Below are 20,727 nucleotides of genomic sequence, written 5' to 3'. Positions count from 1 at the left end.
TTCATTATTGTGTATGAAATGGGCAGTTTGTATTTATGGAAAGGCACCATCTAGGCTAAAAGATATCCTGCTTTTAGAGCAACATATACGCTACCATCCATACAAAGTCTTTTTCAGGGAAGGCCTTCCATATTTCAGCAGGACAATGCTATACTGCATCTATGACAACAGCATGGCTTTGTAGTAGTAAAGTCTGGGTGCTGAACCACTTAAGACCCAGGCCAATATGCAGGTAAAGGACCTGGCCCCTTTTTGCGATTCGGCACTGCGTCGCTTTAACTGACAATTGCGCGGTTGTGCGACGTGGCTCCCAGTCAAAATTAGCGTCCTTTTTTCCCCACAAATGGAGCTTTATTTCGGTGGTATTTGATCACATCTGCGGTTTTTATTTTTTGCGCTATAAACAAAAATAGAGCGACAATTTAAAAAAAAAGTAACCTCTTTTTGCTATAATAAATATCGCCCAAAAATATATTAAACTTTTTTCCTCAGTTTAGGCTGATACGTATTCTAATACATATCTTTGGTAAAAAAAAAAATATTTATTGATTGGTTTGTGAAAAATGTATAGCGTTTACAAAATAGGGGATAGTTTTATGGCATTTTTATAAAAAAAAAAGTTTTACTACTAATGGCGGCGATCAGCGTTTGTTTTTTTTTCTTCGTGACTGCGCCATTGTCGGACACTTGACACATTTTTGGGACCATTATCATTTTCGCAGCGAAAAGTACTATAAAAATGCACTGATTACTGTGAAAATGACACTGGCAGTGAAGGGGTTAACCAGGAGAGGGCGCTGTAGGGGTTAAGTGTGTCCTAAGGGGGTGTACTTACTGTGGGGGGCGTGGCTGTGCGTGTGACATCACTGATCGTCGTTCCCGAACACAGGAAACAGACCATCACCGACAGCCACACTAGGAAGAATGGGGAAGGTTTGTTTACACTCGCCTCTCCCCGTTCTTCCTCTTTGTGACCAGATCGCGGGACACCGGTGGCGATCGGGTCCCGCGGGTGCAGTCACCCACAGCTGGGCATCTTAAAGGGTGCCCAGCCATGCCATGCTGCCGATGTAAATAGTCGTGCAGTGGTCCTTTAAGCGGTTAACTGGCCTGCTTGGCGCATTTTGAAACAAAAAATAAAGACCCATGGCTGTTGAGCAGATAAAATCCTAGATCCAGCCAAGAATGGGACAACATTTCTCTCCCAAAACTCGAGCAAATGATCTCCTCAGTTCCCAGATGCTTAGTGTTAAAAAAAATTAAATAAAAAAGAGGGGGTGCTACACCATGGTAAACATGACCACGTCCCAACGTTTTTGAGTTTTTTGCTGCCATACATTTTTATTTTAAAATTACATTTTTTATTTTTTTTTTCCTTTCTTAACCACTACCCGACGGCCGTACGACTTTATACGGCCGCGGGGTGGTTCTGAATCTCTAACAGGCTGTAAAAACACGGCCTGCGCGCGCATGTCCGGCGGCGCACGCGTGCTCGCCGCATCGCTGAGATGCCGATGCGAGTGCCTGGCGGCCGTGATGTCCGCCAGGGACTCTGGATCGGCGGCTACAGGGACAAGACGTGGAGCTCTGTGTGTAAACACAGAGATCCATGTCCTGTCAGGGGAGAGAGGAGACCGATCTGTGTCCCTTGTACATAGGGACATAGATCGGTCACCCCCTCCACCTACAGTTAGAACACAATTTAGGGTACACATTTAACCCCTTCCTCACCCCCTAGTGTTAAACCCCTTCAATTGCCAGTCACATTTATACAGTAATTAGTGCATATTTTATAGCACTGATCGCTGTATAAATGTGAATGGCGCCAAAATGTGTCAAGTGTCCGCCATAATGTCGCAGTCACGAAAAAAATGCTGATCGCCGCCATTAGTAGTAAAAAAATAAAATAAAAAATAAATAATTATGTCACCTATATTGTAAGCGCAATAACTTTTGTGCAAACCAGACGCTTCTTGCGATTTTTTTTTTTTTTATTCCCCAAAAATATGTAGAATACGTATCGCCTAGACTGAGAAAAAAAATGTTTTTTAAAAAAAATTGGGCTATTTATTATAGAAACAAGTAAAAAAATATTTTTTTTTTTTTCAAAATTGTCGCTCTATTTTTGTTTATAGCGCAAAAAATAAAAACCGCAGAGGCGATCAAATACCACCAAAGAAAGCTCTATTTGTGGGGAAAAAAGGACGTCAATTTTGTTTGGGAGCCACGTCGAACGACCACGCAATTGTCAGTTAAAGTGACGCAGTGCCACAAGCTGAAATTTCACCTGGTCAGGAAGGGGTATATGTGCCCAGTAAAGAAGTGGTTAAAATTGTACATTTTCTCAGTTTAACAATTTGATGTGTTTTTCTAGTTTCTATTGTGAATAAAATATAGATTTGAGATTTGCAAATCATTGCATTCTGTTGTAATGTAGATTTTTAATTATCTTTTAAATTGGGATGTGTGTGTGTGTGTGTGTGTGGAAAATGCCTAAAAGTTGGTTACTTCACAGGGGATTGGTTCTTCTGAACCGGCAACGTCAATCTTATATTGAGATCCATTCATCTAAAAAACTGAAGAGAGGAAGTGCTTTGAAAATTGCTGTAGATTTTCACCAAGGTATGTTGACTTTTTTTATAACTAACTTTAACAAATATAACGCCACAATTACACTTTTTTTTTTGTTTTTTGCATCTTGGATCTTTCGATCTTCTTCTTCTTGTTCTTGTTCTTGTTCTTCTTGTTCTTGTTCTTGTTCTTGTTCTTCTCCTTCTTCTCCTTCTCCTTCTTCTTCTCCTTTTTTTATTTTTTTTTTATTTATTTTTTATTTTTTTAACTATTATTTCTCTTGGTGTAGATCCAGCTGTTCACCATGACCTTCCTCACCCAGTGGTCGCCCATCTTGTTGCATTTTTTGACCTATGGGACATGCTTGTCTTTGAGTGCCTTCAGTCCAACCACACTCCACTATCTAATGAAGCTACAAACGAGGTGAAATTTTGTTGTACAAAATTCTGGTTTCCGCTTTCTCTGTTTTTTTCCTAACAGTCTGAATATGTGTATGTTGAATATATTTAAACAGAATTGGGGATTCAATTATTTTTAGAGTTCTGCAGTAATCCAAGGATATGCTCTAGGAAAACACACGTCTGATCCATGAGGCTCACTCAACTTTCCTTGGGAGAACTTGGAACATACTTGGGTGTAATACATTTTGTCAGTCCTCACCTATCAATCCCTTCATTCAGAAAATCATGTAGGCCGTAGTTATGTTTCAAAGCATTTCAAGTCTTTCACTTGACTCTATCTGAACTTTGAGCAAGCCACTTTTTATTTGGTTGCCTCTGTAATTTTTAGTTAACCACTTCATCCCAGAAGGATTTACCCCCTTAATGACCAGGCCATTTTTGCGATATGGTACTGCGCCGCTTTAACTGACAATTGGGAGCGCGTCATTGCACACAACAAAATTGACGTCCTTTTGTGGTATTTGATCATTTCTGTGTTTATTTTTTGCGCTATAAATAAAGAGCCACAATTAGAAAAAAAAAAATTATAGCACTTTTCAACTGTATTGGTGTCACTGGTCACCAAAAAGTGTCACCTAGGTCAGATTTGTCCACCGCAATATGGCAGGCCCGCTAAAAATCTCAGATCACTACATTACTATCAAAAACAATAAAATAAGTCCCAAAATATTTCCCCTATTTTTGTAAACTCTATAAATTTTGCGCAAACCAATCGATATACGCTTATTGCGAATCTTACCAAAAACATGTAGCAAAATATATATTGTCCTAAACTGATGAATACATTTTTTTTATTTATATATTTTTTGTATTATAGCGCAAAAAAATAAAAACTGCAGAGGTGATCAAATACCACCAAAAGAAAGCTATTTGTGGGGGGTAGAGATGTCAATTCTGTTGTGGATACAACGTTGCAAGACCGTGCAATTGTCAGTTAAAGTGACAGTGCCGCATCGCAAAAAATAGCCTGGTCATTAATTAAGCAGGCAAATCTTCCGGGGCTGAAGTGTTTAATGTGACCTATAAATTGTACAACTTGGTTAAAAAAAAATTGATATCTCTTAGGTGGAGGGAAGTAAAAGTAAAAAACTAAAACCTGGTTGCATAAGTGTGCACACCTTTAAACTAATACTTTGTTGAAGCACCTTTTGATTTTTATTATCAGCACTCAGTCTTTTTGGGTATGAGTCTATCAGCATGGTACATCTTGACTTGGCAATATTTGCCCACTCTTCTTTGCAAAAACACACCAAATCTGTCAGATTGTGAGGGCATCTCCTGTGCACAGCCCTCTTCAGATCACCACACAAATTTTCAACCTGATTCAGGTCTGGGTTCTGGCTGGGCCATTCCAAAACTTTGATCTTCGTCTGGTAAAAGCCATTTCTTTGATTTTGGATGCATGCTTTGGATCGTTATGCTGAAAGACAAAGTTCCTCTTCATGGTCAGCTTTCTAGCATAAGCCTGAAGGTTTTGTGCCAATATTGACAGGTATTTAAAACTGTTGCCAATTTCCTCTACCTTGACTAAGTAAGGCTCCTGTTTCAGCTGAAGAAAAACAGACCCAAAGCATAATGCTGCCACCACCATGCTTCACTGTGGTGGTCTTTTTATGTGCAGTGTTTTTGCGCCAAACTATCTTTTGAAATTATGGCAAAAAAGTTAAACTAGGTTTCATCAGACCATAACACAATTTCCCACATGCTTTTGGGAGACTTGAGATGTGTTTTTGCAAAATGTAGCCAGGCTTGGACGTTATGAGGAAAGGGGGGGACGCCAAAGGCGTGGTGGGGACTTTAAATGAGATTACATACAGGATGCATCTCCATCCCGGATTCAATCTGAAATAAAAAGATAAGGGACTTTAAATGAAACAGTGTGCTGATGGGGGTAAAAAAAGAATGGAACCAATTGAAAGTAGTAAACATGTATTAGGTGGATATAATATCCATACAGTAAAAGCAGTTAGCGTGTACAGTGACACATAGCATAACCAGAATTACATCATAATACAAGTATTAGCACATAACAATAGATTTGTTCAGTTCAATCAATAAGTATAGACACATAGGGACTAAACCGTACACAACAAAAAATGTATTGTAAAATTAAATAAATGATTAGTAGATCAGAATAAAAATCCCATTAGTACAAGTAGCTACATCTTTGTAAGCCCGACGCGGCGTTTCGTGTATGGAAAACACTCCTCAGGGGCAGATGGGATGTCTGGAATAACAACGTACAAAGTAATCAAATATTGACTGAACTTTCCACCCAAAAGGTGAAAGGTCAGTAAGGGTTACTTACACAATGTGCCACAAATGGCGATGTATGCAAAAAAAGTATGGAGCCAAAAGGCTGTCCGATCGGGACCTGAGGTGGCAACAGGTCAAACAGCTAGCAGCACGCAAAAAGTATCACTCCCAGGTAGCAGGTCACTGTAAGTGTCATGGGTTAGGGTATTCCCTCAATTCCATGTAGGAGTCTGTAGTAAATAAGTGAATCCATCAGGGATAATCCATAATGTGAAAGGGTAGTGGGATGAGGGCGAACTAGGAAGTAATGGTAGTTACCTGGTGCTTCCCTACACATGCACCAGGTAACTACCATTACTTCCCAGACATGGATGTTTTTCTTCATAAGAAAAGGCTTCCCGTCTTGCCACTCTACCCCATAGCCCAGACATGTGAAGAATCCAGGGAGATTGTTTTCACATGTACCACACAAGCCAGTACTTGCCAGATATTCCTGCAGATCCTTTAATGTTGCTGTAGGTCTCTTGTCAGCCTCCCTGACCAGTTTTTGTCTTCATCAATTTTGGAGGGACAGTTCTTGGTAATATCATTTTTTTTTTCAATTGAGTTGTACAGTTTATAGGTCACATTTAAAGGTGGGAAAAGTTCGGAAATTATCTATTTTTGTCTCGTTTTTTTTTTCATCACAGAAACCTGATATTTAAGAGGTGTGTGTGTGTGTGTGTGTGTGTGTGTGTGTGTGTGTGTGTGTGTGTGTGTGTGTGTGTGTGTGTGTGTAGACTTTTTATATCCACTGTATCGGTTACCGTATATATATTTTTGGTAAAAAATATACTTGGAAAAAGATTGCATTTCTTGCAGTAAGCCTATTTGTTTTAATGATGTCGTTAATGTAGTAATTGGTGGTGGTTTTTTTTCTTTCTTAGTTGTTCTGTTGTCCCAGTGGCGTGATCGATTCAGGGTTTTGTCCTGAGGACTATTGGATTGGAGTCAGCTGATTTGGCCCTGCTAACATTTCATTGGCAATGGTTGGCAAAGTACTCCTTGAAGCCAATTACACAGCTGTTCCTTGGACATGAGCATCAAAGGTTGGTGCCATTGCATCTGTGCTTAATATGATCGACTACAAGGCTCTTAACTTGGTTAAGTGATTGTATCAAACTAGTTACATTTCTCGTTCATGGACGGACACAGCAGCATTGACCTTAGGGTTATGTACCTTTTCTCTAGGAGAGACTAGGCAGAAAAAACATCACTTTAAGTGTTAAAAACACTTCTCAGTACAGCACCTCCCATGGTACATCCCACTCTGGAAGCATCAGTTTTAATCTGCCTAGCGTCAGGAGAGCATGGCATTTCTGGAGCTCATTGCGCTGGATTTTTTTTTGCGATTTTTTTTTTTTTTTTTTTTTTTTAATTTTTTTTCGCCTTTATTTGTTTTTCTGTTCCTGCTTTTTGGATCCTGGGATCTCGATCAACTTGCCGACTGGGTGACAGGCTGGATTTTGAATCCTTGTAGTCGTCCCACGTTCGGCATCGAGCGCGTGCCGGTCTTTAACTAGGCATCCACGACATGCCCTGTTGCTCCAGGAGCGGCCGGGTGAACTACATGTTCCAGGGCACAACATATGACCGTCCTCTATGGCTGTGTCAGTGGGCCGGGCCGACAGCCATGCCGCAAGCGGACGTTGGTTCTGTTTGGAATGCCTCCAGCCGGTGGTCGCAGGACGGTGTAAGTGTCCCCCTTGCCTCGGCAGGGCGATTTTGGCTGGTGCATTCCTGGGGAGGTCCACTGAGGGTCCGCCCTGCTTTCCTCTCTCCCTTTTCCTCTACCTCCTTCCCCATTTCTGGGTGGCGGCTGTGAGCTGAGGGGTCCACCTGAGAGGGCTCTGCTACTGCCGAGGGGCTGTGCTGCTGTGGGGTGCTATGTTTTTTACTGCACTGGGCTGAAATGTATTGTTGTGGCTCTGTGTGGGGCTGTGTGTTTTTTACAGTGTGTTTGCACGTGTACGGCCGCCATTTTGCCAGAGCCGCGGCTCGATATACTCGGCGGCCATTTTCTTGTAGCCCACATGCTGTTTTATGCATGTCGGCAGCCATTTTAGAAATTCTTTGGCCTCATGTGCATGTAATAACGGCGCACACACCGCAGCTTCTTCTCCAGAGAAAATGACACAACACAGACATCACTTCTCTCGGCTCTGCTCAGCGGTACAGCCTGTCCTGGGTGGTGAGTCCTTGGGGGTCCCTGCTCCTTGTGTCAGCCAGGAGAGTGGCCGGTGGGTCCATTTTGGAGTCTGCAGACTAAGGTGGCAACATTTTTTGTGTGGCAGCATGGAGTCTGAACCACCAGGGCCCCTCATGTGAGGTTTTTTCCCCAATCATGCCAGGACTTAACCCTTTGTGCCCCTGCTCCTGTGGCCTCACTGGATGCTGTGGCGACAGTCCTGGAGACATTTGTTGCCAGGATGGAGCGGCTAGTGGCCAGAAGGGGGGTTAAAAATCGCCCCCTCCCTGAGCATGTTTATGGGGGGTGTCTCTGATGCAGAACCAGTACTGCTTCTGCCCTTGCCCACACTTCTCATGTCAGAGGATGCAGGACTTAACCACGTGGACAGTGAGGATGATTCTGCTTCAGGGTCAAAGCAGGATAAGGAATTAATTGGAGCTTTTATCACTGCGGTGCGGGATACTCTAAAACTGAGGATTTGCAGAGGCATCAGACATGCCGGTCCCTTTTGGGTTCCGCAAGCCAGCCCACACCGCGAAAGTGTTTCCTTGTGTTCCATATCCGGACGACTTGTTATACAAGGAATGGGATCGGCCGCAGAAAGCTGTTGCTGTACTAAAGTACTTTGCGGTCCGTTACCTTTTTGGGGAGGATTTCCAAAAACAGTGGGTATCTCCTCCGTCAGTGGACCCCCCTGTGTCCAGGCTTAACAAAGCTACCACGTTGCCTGTGGAAGGGGCTCCCGCCTTTAAGGACCCCGCAGACATGAGAGCGGAGGCTGTGGCCCGCTCTTTATTCACAGTGGTGGGGTCGGCAGTGAGACTGGTTTTAGCCGGGGCTCTGGTGTCACAGACTTTTACTGAACGGGTTAAGTCCCTGGTGCAGGAGCTGGAGGCGCAGAATGCTTCGGAGACCTGCGTTGACCTGGCCGACCAGTTGGTCCAAGGTCTCAAATTTGTCTGAGTCGCCCTGGATAAACTTACCTGGGCCTCCACGGTGGTACTATGCCGCCTTGTGTGGCTAAAATGTTGGTCTACGGACCAGTCCTCAAAGAAGTCCCTGTTGGAAATACCCTTTAAGGGTGAACGGCTTTTTTGGGGCTTCCCTGGATGACCTAAAGGATGCCACAGGTGGTAGAGAACTCTGCTCCCGCAGTCTGGGAAGGGAAAGGAGCCTCGTCGTAGGCAAGGGCCCTCATTTACCACCCCCCAAGCGGTCTTTTTGTTCGCCAAGTGCGACAGGAAAACATTTTCAGGGTGCTAAGGCGTCCACTGAAGGACAAAAGCACACCTGGTACCGCAAGCCCAACAAGCCTGCCTCCGCCTGAAGGTTTGCCCCCCCACCCACAACTCGGGTGGGGGGGCCGGCTCGCGACTTGGTGGAGGTCTCTTCTTTTCGACCGTTGGGTCTGTGAAGTAGTTTCCTCGGGGTACAAGATAGAATTTCTCTCTTGTCCGCCAAACAGAGTTTTTCCCTCCAACCTCCGGGTTGCCTGAAAGATCAGTCAAGGGCTGTCCAGGATCTGCTGGTCAGAGGAGTGATTGTGCCGGTTCCCTCGCAGGAACGTTTTCAGCGGCTTTACTCCAATCTGTTTGTATCCCCAAGAAGGACAGGGTCCGTCCAGTTCTGGACCTCAAGGCCCTCAATTGCTTTGTAAAGGTACAAAAGCTCAAGATGGAGTCTATGCGCTCAGTAATAGCAGCGCTCCGTCAGGGGGATTTCCTAGCGTCCTGGGATATCAAGGACGCGTACCTGCATATCCCCATATGTGCAAAACACCAGAGATTTCTGCGTTTTGCGATCGGAGAGGACCACTTTCAAATTGTGGCCCTCCCGTTCGGCCTGGCCTTGGCACCACGGGTTCTCACCAAGGTGCTCACCCCGATTCTGGCCCTGCTGCGGCAGTGCGGGATCGCTATCATGGGATACCTGGACGACCTTTTTCCGAGAGGTTCCTCAAGCTCAGAGTTAGAAGAGGACGTGTCTTATCACCTGTCGGACCCTCCGGGAAATCGGTTGGCTACTGAATATACAGAAGTCCGTACTAGTACCGTCTCAGCGGCTGGAGTATCTGGGGTTGGTCCTGGATTCTTCGGAGGCAAATGTTTTCCTCCCAGCGGAGAAGCCGCAGAATCTGCGGTGCGGCGGTTGGTGACCCAGAAATGGGCGTCGCTTCGCCTTTGCATGAGAATACTGGGTCTGATGGTGGCCTCTTTCGAGGCAGTCCCGTTTGCACAATTCCACACTCGAGTGTTACAGAACGAGATTCTGTCACGTTGGAACAAGCTTCCTTCGTATCTGGATTACCATATTCGGGTGAGTCGACTGACCAAGTCCTCCCTAGTGTGGTGGCTGACATCTCCGGTACTCAGGAACAAAAATTTGTTTTATGCTGTGTCACTGGACAAGTGATCACAACGGATACCAGCCTTTCCGGCTGGGGGGGGGGGTGCCCAGTGAGCCCAGGGGCGTTGGACTCAGGAGGAGTCCCGTCTTCCGATCAAAGTACTGGAGCTTCGAGCGATCAAGTGGTGTTTCTCCAAGCGGTCTCTGGGCATACAAGGCCGACCGGTCAGTAGCCAGTCCGACAACGCCACGGCAGTGGCATACGTCAATCACCAGAGGGGCACATGAAGCTCGACTGCGGCGACTGAAGTCGCGCACATCCTCCGGTGGGCCGAAAGCTACGTTCCAGCTCTGTCAGCGGTGTACATTTCGGGGGTGCTGAATTGGCAAGCCGACTATCTAAGTCGCCAAAAGCTGGACCAAGGAGACTGGTCGCTACACCCGGAGGTGTCTGTGCCAGAAATAGGGCACTCCAGACGTGGACCTTCGAGCGTCCCGTCTCAATCGGAAGGTGTCACGAATGGTGACCAGATCGAGGGACCCGTGGGTGGACCTGCTGTCGCAAGGTCTTATTTTTCACCCTGCTTTACAGTCGCTGGCTTTGACGGCGTGGCTCTTGAGAGCCAGGTGTTGTAGGATCGAGGCCTGTCAGGCCCGGTGATTTATACCAGGCTACGGGCATGGGAGTCCGCTTCACGAAAGATTTACCATCATACAAGGAGGGCCTACATCTCGATGAAGTGGCACCCCCGTACATACGGGATGTCCCGAATTCTGCTGTTTTTACAGCGTGGAATGGTTCAGGCTCTAGCCTTGAATACGGTGAAGAGTCAGATCTCGGCCCTAGCTGTCTACTTTCAGCGACCCTTGGCGTCGCACTCACTGGTGCGTACGTTTGTGTAGGGGTCCGGCTTATAACCCCTCCTGTGTGGCCTCCGCTACCTCCATGGGACTTGAATTTAGTTCTTTTGGCGCTTCAAGAAACTCCGTTTGAGGACATTCGGAAGATCCCCTTGTTGACTTTGTCTCAGAAAGTGGTGTTTCTGGTGGCAATTACTTCGGTCAGACGAGTACCTGAACTGGCGGCCTTGTTTTGCAAGGCTCCCTATTTCGTCTTCCATAAGGATAAGGTGGTGTTGCGACCGCAGCCATCATTCCTTCCAAAGGTTGTTTTTGGTTTTTCACATTGATGAGGTCATTGTTCTTCCATCCTTATGCCCTCAGCCGAAAAACTTGAGGGAGACCACTTTACTTTCCTTAGACGTGGTTCGAGCCCTACGGGTGTACTTGTCTGCTACGGCTCCGTTTCGGAGGTTGGACTCACTGTTCGTGTCGGTGACTGGTCCTAAAAAAGGTCTGGCGGTCTCGGCGGCCACCATTTCTAGGTGGACCAGACAGGTCGTGCTTCAGGCCTATGCCCTAAAGGGGCGGGCACCCCCCTTCCTGGTTACGGCGCATTCGACCAGGGCGATTTGTGCCTCTTGGGTTTTCCCAGCGATCTGGTCGTCAATCCACACCTTCTCAAAATTTTATAAGGTGGATGTGAGTGCATCTTCGGATGCCTCCTTTGGCCGCAAGGTTTTACAGGCGTCAGTTTAAGATTGAATTTCCTCCGATGAGGAACTATGGTTTGTTTGGGGTGAAACCTGGTTTGCTGTGTTTTTCCCACCTCTCGACATTTTTGACACTGCTTGGGGACGTCCCTAAGGTCAATGCTGCTGTGTCCGTCCATGAACGAAAGAGAAAATAGGATTTTTGTACTCACCGTAAAATCCATTTCTCTGAGTTCATGGACGGACACAGCACCCACCCCTCTTTTGTTTGTACTGCTTGTCTACGAACTGAGGCTGGATGCTTCCAGAGAGTGGGATGTACCCGGGGGACACGCCCCCATGGGAGGTGCTGTACTGGAAGTGTTTTTAACACTTAGTGCTGTTTTTTTCTGCCTTGTCTCTCCTAGAGAAAAGGTACATAACCCTAAGGTCAATGCTGCTGTGTCGTCCATGAACTCAGAGAAATGAATTTTACGGTGAGTACAAAAATCCTATTTTTCATAGTTGTTGTTTTTTTTTTTTACCATGTTTTCCTTATTAAAACCTATTTATGCAACTGTCCTGCACATCATGCACGTTAATTATGTCACTGATCATGGTGTTTACCGAATATGTTTGGTTATATACAATGAGAAAAGGGAAAAAACAAGGGACGCACTTCCCAAGTGTAAATTTAATTAAGATAAAACCTAAAATAATCTGATCTCTGATGCTTGGAGGCTACGCCACGAAAAACGTTTGGTGCCGTATACCTGGCAACCACACTGCTTCCCCAAGTTCACCTCCCCCAGCTTGCATGTGCTGTGCCGTTTTTGTATTGTCTGCTTGTCCAGAAGACACAGGCCCCAGTGATTGGACCGTTACCGGCTGCCTTTACATCCAGGGGCTCTTGTGATCCCCAGCCTCTCTTGTGGACTTTCCACGGCTTAGTCCTGGTCTGTCACTGGAGGAACACACAAACTCCAAACAGCAGGTATGGATGGATCAGAGGCACATAGACAACCAGCTCTTTGTGTACATTGGGGAAATGTGAGTTTAATAGATTACGTTTTGTTTTTAATAAAAATGTTTTTACACTAGGGGAGCTCTTCCCTTGTGATTTTTTTTTATTTTTTTTACTTTGCTTTGCTTTAGAAACACATTGTTCTGCAGACCTTGGCAATTTAGGGCAAAGCGGCTGCACCTGGTGGATCTTGTCTGAACAGGTGGATTGATAGCAGAATTTTGCTTCATATATACAGCGGGTAAATGGAGTATTGAATGCATCACCATTTTTCTATTTAAATGCATTTTTAAGGTGCTATTGACGTGAAATGTTCACCACATGTCAGTAACAACCCATACAATCCATACATACAAATTAAGTTATGTGCAATAAAATGGTATGAGACAGGGGAAAAGTATTGAACGCATGGAAAGCCAAGACACCAGCTGCAATCTCAGTAATTGGAAAGAAATATGCCCCTTGTCAGCACAAATTAACGCGGAACTTCAGTCATTTTCTCAACTTTTTATCTATTCAATCCTCTGCCCTTGTTTTAACTTTGGATTGTAAAACATTTTTTCTGCCAGTAAATACCTTATACAGCCCACTTCCTGTTTCTTGTCTGGTCTTTGGCCTAAGCTTATGACGACATGCACAGCTCTCTCTATATAAAGAGAGATTTTACTGGGGGGGGGGGGAGATACGTCATAAGCGGGTCAATGAGAGCTTGAAGGTGTGACTCTGTGTATGTCCAGGAAGTGAACAGGCAGCAGCTTCAGCTGCCCTAGTTAAAATGGTTGCAGCCAGACTCTGTGGAGGGAGATCTCTGCAGCATATTTGGCAAGTACCGAAATCGCAGTATATATAAAATATAATTCAAAGTGGTTTGAGGGAAGCTTCAGAATAACAAAGATGTTTCATTACATATTATGTACGCAGGCTGCAGTTCCTCTTTCATATCAGCTGGTTCAGTCTCAACTGTGATGGCCTATATACAATGGTCTCATTACCAAGGTGTCGCACATGAATCCTCTCATGATGGGAAAGAGCAAAGAGCCCTGAAGACCTTTGCAACCGTATTGTTGCAAAAAATACTGATGGCATTGGTTACAGAAGGATTTCTAAACTTCTGAATGTTCATGTGAGCGCTGTTGGGGTCCTAATCTGAAAGTGGAAAGAACAAAATGTTTTGCCATAAAACTGCCTCGACCAGGTGCTCCTTGCAAGATTTCTGGGACAATATAGTCTGTGCCATAATACACACCATGTTTGGAGATCAAATGGCACTGCACATCACCCTAAAAAACACCGGAACAGCAGTGAAGTTTGGAGGTGGGAACATCATGCTGTGGAGCTTTTTCTTTATCGTACATCACGGGACACAGAGCAGCATAGCCATTACATATGGGTTATATAGTGTACCTTCAGGTGATGGACACTGGCACTCTCCGACAGGAAGTTCCCTCCCTATATAACCCCCACCCATAGTGGGAGTACCTCAGTTTTTTCGCCAGTGTCTTAGGTGTTGGTGCACGTTGAAGGTTGTGCCTGCAGTTTGTCCTTGGGACCAGGGCCAGCCGACCGGATCCATCCAAGGTGCTTCATAGCCAAAGTGGACGGTACCCGGGCCCCAATTCGTGGATGGGGTTTTGCCTATAATGCCTCTCCTTGGAGGGCTGGACTCTGGGTTCCAGGACTGGGTTTTTTTAACCTATGGATACCTGCTGCCAGTAGTGCTGTATAGGTCCAGGAGTGTGTGTGTTCCTGACTTGGACCCCGGTCCCTGAAGGTCTATGACCATACCCACGGTGAAGGGGGAAGATTGGGCCTCTTGCATGAGCAAATGCGGCGTGGAAGGTAAGCGGGGGGCCTACGGAACTTGGTTGTCAGTGGGCTCCCCACAGGGGACTCTGGGGAAAAGCCTTTTTTTATGCCTCTGTGCATGGGCTAAAGAGAAACCACAAAGTCTGCATGACTGGATGGCTCAAACACCCAGGTATACTGTTCCTCTGGCTGGGCTAATAGACTGCTGCTGCTGCTACAAGGTGTTTTTGCTCCATGAAATGTAAAGGGGAGCATGTCAGGTTTAAATTACTTACTTCCTGATGTCTGTGTGTCTCCAGCAGCTCCCGGGTCCTCTCCCCACATGGATTCTGCTTCCTGCTTCCTGTAGAGCGGCGTCGGGAGCGGCGCGCGCGCGCACTGTTATAGGCGCCGACGTGCGTGGAGGGGCGGGGGACGCCCAGGGAGTTCCCTCCCCTCTGTACATCAGAGGGAAAACTCTATTTAGCCTGTCCAGTTTGCTGAAGGCTGTGAAGGGACACGGAGCAGCGATGCTGAGCTGAGCAGGATAGGTTTGCCTATGTTATGCTGACACAGTGACACTAGTGGCCGTTTTTTTGTACACTTGCTAAAGAGCTGTTTAGCTCATATTTTTCTCTGAAAGCCGGTGTACTAAGTAGCAGTCAGAGTACTTAGCATTTGGTACTCTCTTAGCCCAGCATTAAGGGAAGCAATATTAGGATATGATTAAGCCCTTGGGGCTCAATATGCTATCTTGTTATGGTTTTGGGAAGTTTAGTTTTCTGTCTAACATTACTAGCCTAATTTTTTTCCTCATTTATTTAAATGTGTGTTTTTCTCCAGCTATTACAGTTAGTTGTATATTAGCGGAGTATCTCAGATTTGTTTATTATGGCTCCTAAGGGTGCAGGGAACGCTAAAAATGCTAAAGGTGTTAAAAAGCGAAGGGTTCCCCATCGGGCTCGGAGGATATTTCCAGAATCCACCTGCCCCTACCTCCCCTGGAGGATCCGGAGGTTGCTGCCCTGGGGTGAGCCATCGGGGTTGCTAGGTGCTATGGCGGGGCCCTATTCAACAACTCCTTCTATGTAACGGAAGAGAAGTTAGCCTCCACCTTGGGTGGATTTGAAAAAAGGATGGCCGCTCTTATTACGGCCTCTTTATCCGGAAGAAGCGGGCTAGGTCCCGTCTCCCCAGTTTGAATCTCCTGAGGAAGATGTCCTTTCCACTGAGGAATTGGCAAGATACAGGAGAACCAGGCTGAGGATCACCTGGACCATATTAGGTTCTGAAGATTCTACTATAGAAGAACCTTTTTCAGCTTCTCACGCAGAAAATTGTGGTGAGTCAGTCCTTAACGGATATGGTGCGGTCAGCTTTTAAAATGCCTTTGCCTCAGCCTCTGGCCTCCGCTGTGTCCTCATTGGGCTCCCTAAAAGCGCCCCAAGCCAACCTGGTGTTCCCGGTCCATCCTTTATTAAAGGACCTGATATTTCAGGACTGGGTTAAGCCAGACAGGATTTTTTTGCCTCCTAAAAGGTTCGCAGTTATGTACCCTTTAGAGGAGGAGTTTCAAGGAAATGGGCTGTCCCCACTGTTGACGCAGCCATATCATGTGTCAATAAAGCGTTAACGTGTCCGGTGGACAATATTCACATGTTCAAAGATCCTGTGGATAAAAGGCTTGAGACCTTACTGAAGGCATCCTTTGCCACAGCGGGGGCAGTGGTCCAGCCAGCTGTAGCTGCCATTGGCGTCTGCCAGGCTTTAAAAGACCAGGCCAAGCAGGCCCTAAAGGACCTTCCGGCTCAACAGGCTCAGGACTTAGCCGATCTACCTAGAGCTTTATGTTTCGCGGTAGACGCTATCAAGGATTCAATCCAACAGGCGTCCCGCCTATCCCTGTATTTGGTTCACATGAGAAGATTACTTTGGTTAAAGAACTGGTCTGCAGAAACCCCCTGCAAAAAACTCCTTACAGGATTCTCCTTTCAAGGAGAGAGATTGTTTGGAGAAGATCTTGACAAATATATTCAAAAGATCTCTAGTGGTAAGAGCACCCTTTTGCCGGTTAAGAAAAGGTTCCGAGGTCCCTCTTTTAAGCGCCCAACCTCTCCAGTTCCAGGGCCCTCATTCTCTAGGCAGTATCGACGGCCTCCTGGACGCGCAGCTGCAAACAGGCCCCAGGGGCAAGCTGCAGGGAACAAGAGACCGTGGAACCGTAAGCCGGTTAAAGCTGCCCCTAAGGCAGCCTTGTGAAGGGGCGCCCCCACTCTCTCGAGTGGGGGGAAGACTCCGGTTGTTCTCGGAGTTGTGGGGGGCCCAAGTTACCGACCAATGGGTTCTGTCCTCAGTAACTCAGGGGTACAAGCTGGAGTTTCGGGAGTTCCCCCCTCCTCACTTTCAAACGTCAAGACTTCAGGCGACCCTCAGAGACAGGCATCGCTTCTGTCCGCCCTAGAGCGACTCTATCTCAAGGAGTGATTTATGGAAGTACCAGCAGGGGAGCAAGGACAAGGGTTTTACTCAACTCTTCGTTGTCCCGAAGCCAAACGGCGACGTCAGGCCTATTCTGGACCTAAAGTTATTAAACCGCTTTTAAGAGTCCGGTCTTTTCGAATGGAGTCCCATTCGTTCGGTGGTGGCCGCCCTCCAAGGAAAGGAGTTCTTGGCCTCCATCGATATAAAAAGGACGCATACCTGCACGTTCCGATTTTTCCCAGGCCATTACAGGTATCTGCGTTTTGCCCTAAACTATCGGCATTATCAGTTCGTGGCCTCTTCCGTTCGGACTAGCCACGGCCCCTCGGGTTTTTACGAAGATCCTGGCCCCGTATTAGCCATCCTAAAGGGAACAGGGCATATCTGATCAGGCCGACCTAGACGATCTTTGGTAGTCGACCACTCAGCGGCCGGTCTAAAATCGGGCAGTGTTGCCTAGGCAGTAAACTGCCTAGAGTCCCTGGGTTGGGTTCTAAACCGGGACAAAAATCGGCCTTTACAGCCCACAAGAAGGTTGGAGTATCTAGGTCTGATTTTAGATACAAGACAACAACGGATCTTCCTGCCCAGTCCAGAGTGGACCTCGATAAGGGAGTTAATCCACATAGTCCCTAAGCAGCACAAGGCCATCTATACGCCTCTGCATGCGCCTGTTGGGAAAGCTAGTGGCCACCTTCGAGGCAGTGCCCTATGCCCAGATCCATTCTCGGAGGCTTCAGAGAGCAATTCTCACGGCCTGGGACAAAAGACTCCAGGCCTTGGATCTTCCCATTTCCCTTCCTATGCGGTAAGGCAGAGCCTGTGTTGGTGGCTAGTCACACAAAAATCTTCTGAAAGGAGATCGTTCAATCCCCCCTCATGGAGGATAGTAACCACGGAACGCCAGGGCCTATCAGGTTGGGGTGCAGTCCTAGACGATTTAACCCTACAGGGGAAATGGTCAAGGGCAGGAATCAGCCCTACCCATAAATGTCTTAGAGATCCGAGCAGCTCGGTTTGGCTCTTTTGGGCTGGACGGAGGTTCTGCAGGGCTCCCCAGTAAGGGTACAATCCGACAATGCCACTGCCGTAGCTTATATAAAACCACCAGGCGTGGCACCAGGAGTCAGGGCCAGCCCAAAGGGAGGTAGATCGGATCTTTTCATGGGCAGAAGCCCATGTCCCCTGCATCTCAGCTATCTTTATCCCCGGGGGTGGACAATTGGCAAGCGGGACTTCCTCAGCCGCCACACAGATGTCCCCAGGGGAGTGGTCCCCCCCATCCCGAAGTGTTCCAGGTCATTTGCCGGAAGTGGGGTACTCCGGAGGTGGACATTATGGCGTCCAGATTCAATGCCAAAGTAGCAAACTTTGTCTCTCGAACGAGGGATCCATTGGCCTGCGGGACAGATGCCTTGGTGTGTCCTTGGCATCAGTTTGCGCTAATCTATGCCCTTCCCTCCAATACGGATGCTACCCGTCTTCTTCACAGAATTCCAAGGGAACGCAGGCCAGCGATTCTAGTGGCCCCAGCGTGGCCCCGAAGACACTTGGTACTCTTGATAAAAAGGATGACCGTAGAGGAGCCTTGGGTCCTCCCTCTACGTCCGGACCTCCTCTCACAAGGGCCATTCTACCACCCTGCCTTACAGGCCCTAAATTTAACGGCCTGGCGGCTGAGTCCCTGATTCTCAGAAACAGAGGCCTTTCAGGCAGTCGTTTCTACCCTTATAAACGCAAGAAAACCAGTTTCCAGGTTAATATACTATAGGGTGTGGAAGGCCTATATTACCTGGTGTGAAACCAGGAAATGGGATCCCGCAAATATACTATTGGGAGAATCTGGAGTTTTTACAGTTGGGAGTGGAAAAAGGTTTGGCGGTCGCACAATCAAGGGGCAGGTGTCTGCCTTGTCGGTCTTCTTCCAGAGATCGTTGGCTGCCCATTCCTTAATGAAATCCTTTTTACAAGGTGTTATTCGGGTGAATCCCCCGATTAAAGCTCCCCTGTATCCTTGGGATCTAAATTTGGTTCTATCGGCCTTGCAAAGCCAGCCCTTTGAGCCCTTGTCCGTGATCCCTTTGGTCCTTTTGACTAGGAAACTAGTGTTTCTGGTGGCCATGGCATCCGCCAGAAGGGTGTCGGAGTTGGCAGCCTTGTCATGTAAGGCACCTTATTTATTATTGCATAAGGACAGGGTCGTTTTGCGGCCGCTTCCGTCCTTCCTGCCTAAGGTGGTATCAAATTTTCACCTTAATCAAGATGTGATTCTTCCATCATTTTTTCCAAAGCCTTCTTCTAAGGAAGAGAGGTTACTACATTCCTTGGATGTAGTTAGAGCTGTAAAGATTTACTTGGAAGCTACAGCCCAGATTCGTAAGACGGACGTCTTATTCATTCTGCCGGAAGGGCCCAAGAAGGGCCAGGCAGCGTCTAAGGCCACTATTGCTAAGTGGATTAGGCAGACGATTATTCAGGCCTATGGCCTGAAGGGGAAGAGTCCACCCTTATCGGTTAAGGCTCATTCCACTAGAGCTATAAGTGCCTCTTGGGCAGCGTATCACCAGGTCCCTATGGCTCAGGTCTGCAGGGCAGCAACCTGGTCATCTGTCCACACATTTGCAAAATTTTATCAAATGGACGTTAGGAGGAACGCTGATTCAGCCTTTGGGCAGGCGGTACTGCGGGCCGCAGTTTAATCTCCTCTTGTCCGGTGGCACCTCTTGTTTGGTTTTTTCTGGTTGTCTCCCTCCCCTCATGGAGCATTGCTTGGGGACATCCCATATGTAATGGCTATGCTGCTCTGTGTCCCGTGATGTACGATAAAGAAAAAGGGATTTTTATTAACAGCTTACCTGTAAAATCCTTTTCTTGTAGTACATCACGGGACACAGAGCTCCCACCCCTCTTATGGGGAATTTTGGGATGCATATTGCTTGCTACAAAACTGAGGTACTCCCACTATGGGTGGGGGTTATATAGGGAGGGAACTTCCTGTCGGAGAGTGCCAGTGTCCATCACCTGAAGGTACACTATATAACCCATATGTAATGGCTATGCTGCTCTGTGTCCCGTGATGTACTACAAGAAAAGGATTTTACAGGTAAGCTGTTAATAAAAATCCCTTTTTTTCAGCATACAGTATCGGCAAACTTCATGTTCATTGAAGGAAGCATGAGTGGAAAAATGTACCAAGACATTCTTGATAAAAATCTACTGCCATCTACCAGGATGATGAAACAAGGGTGGACATTTCAGCAAGACAATGATCCCAAACACAAAGCCATGGAAACTCTCAATTGCTTAAAGAAATAAAATAAATTTAAAGCTGCTAGAATGGCTCAGCCAATCACCTGACTTGAATCAAAATGTATGAAAAGAACTTAAGATCAGAGTTCATAGAAGCGGCCCACAAAACCTTCAAGAATTTAAGACTGTGTGGAAAGAATGGGCCAAGATCACACCTGAGGAATGCATGCGACTAGTTTCTCCATATAGGAGGCATATTGAAACAGTCATTCCCAACAAAGGATTTTGTGTGAAGTATTACATTTTCAGTTTGCATATTCAATACTTTCCCCGTGTCATTCCGTTTTATTACACAGCTTAATTTCTGAACTTTGTTTTGGTTTCTTTGCATGAATAGATTGCATGGGTTGTTACCGACGTGGTGAAAATTTCATGTCAATAGCACCATTAGAAATATATTTACCTAGATAAAATAGGATTTTTGTACTCACCGTAAAATCCATTTCTCTGAGTTCATGGACGGACACTGCAGCCTTTGACCTTGGGTTATACCTGCTTCCTTCCAGGAGAGTTGGGCAGAAAAAAAGCACTTTAAGTGAACAGTGCAGCTCCTCCCAGGAGGCGTGGTTCCCCGGGTATAACCCACACCGTGCTCTAGCAGCCTCAGTTCGTAACAAGCAGCACAAACAAAAGGAGGGGTGGGTACTGTGTCCGTCCATGAACTCAGAGAAATGGATTTTACGGTGAGTACAAAAATCCCATTTTCTCTTCCGTTCATGAACAGACAGAGCA

The 20,727-nt window shown here is 46.5% G+C and overlaps 1 protein-coding gene across 1 annotated transcript in view; it reads left to right on the top strand.

Moving 5' to 3' along the window:
* Positions 1–20,727, top strand: part of MDN1 (midasin AAA ATPase 1) — a 354,267-nt gene that overhangs the window by 195,973 nt on the left and 137,567 nt on the right. The window contains 4 exon segments of the mRNA XM_040347762.1: positions 2,516–2,622; positions 2,861–2,994; positions 6,232–6,252; positions 6,255–6,376. Of these exon segments, the coding sequence (XP_040203696.1) occupies positions 2,516–2,622; positions 2,861–2,994; positions 6,232–6,252; positions 6,255–6,376 (384 nt within the window).

The sequence above is a fragment of the Rana temporaria genome, chromosome 4 (assembly GCF_905171775.1).
Source record: "Rana temporaria chromosome 4, aRanTem1.1, whole genome shotgun sequence".
NCBI lineage: Eukaryota > Metazoa > Chordata > Amphibia > Anura > Ranidae > Rana > Rana temporaria.
The sequence above is the reverse complement of the archived record's forward strand: the minus strand, read 5'-3'. Positions and strand labels throughout refer to the sequence as shown.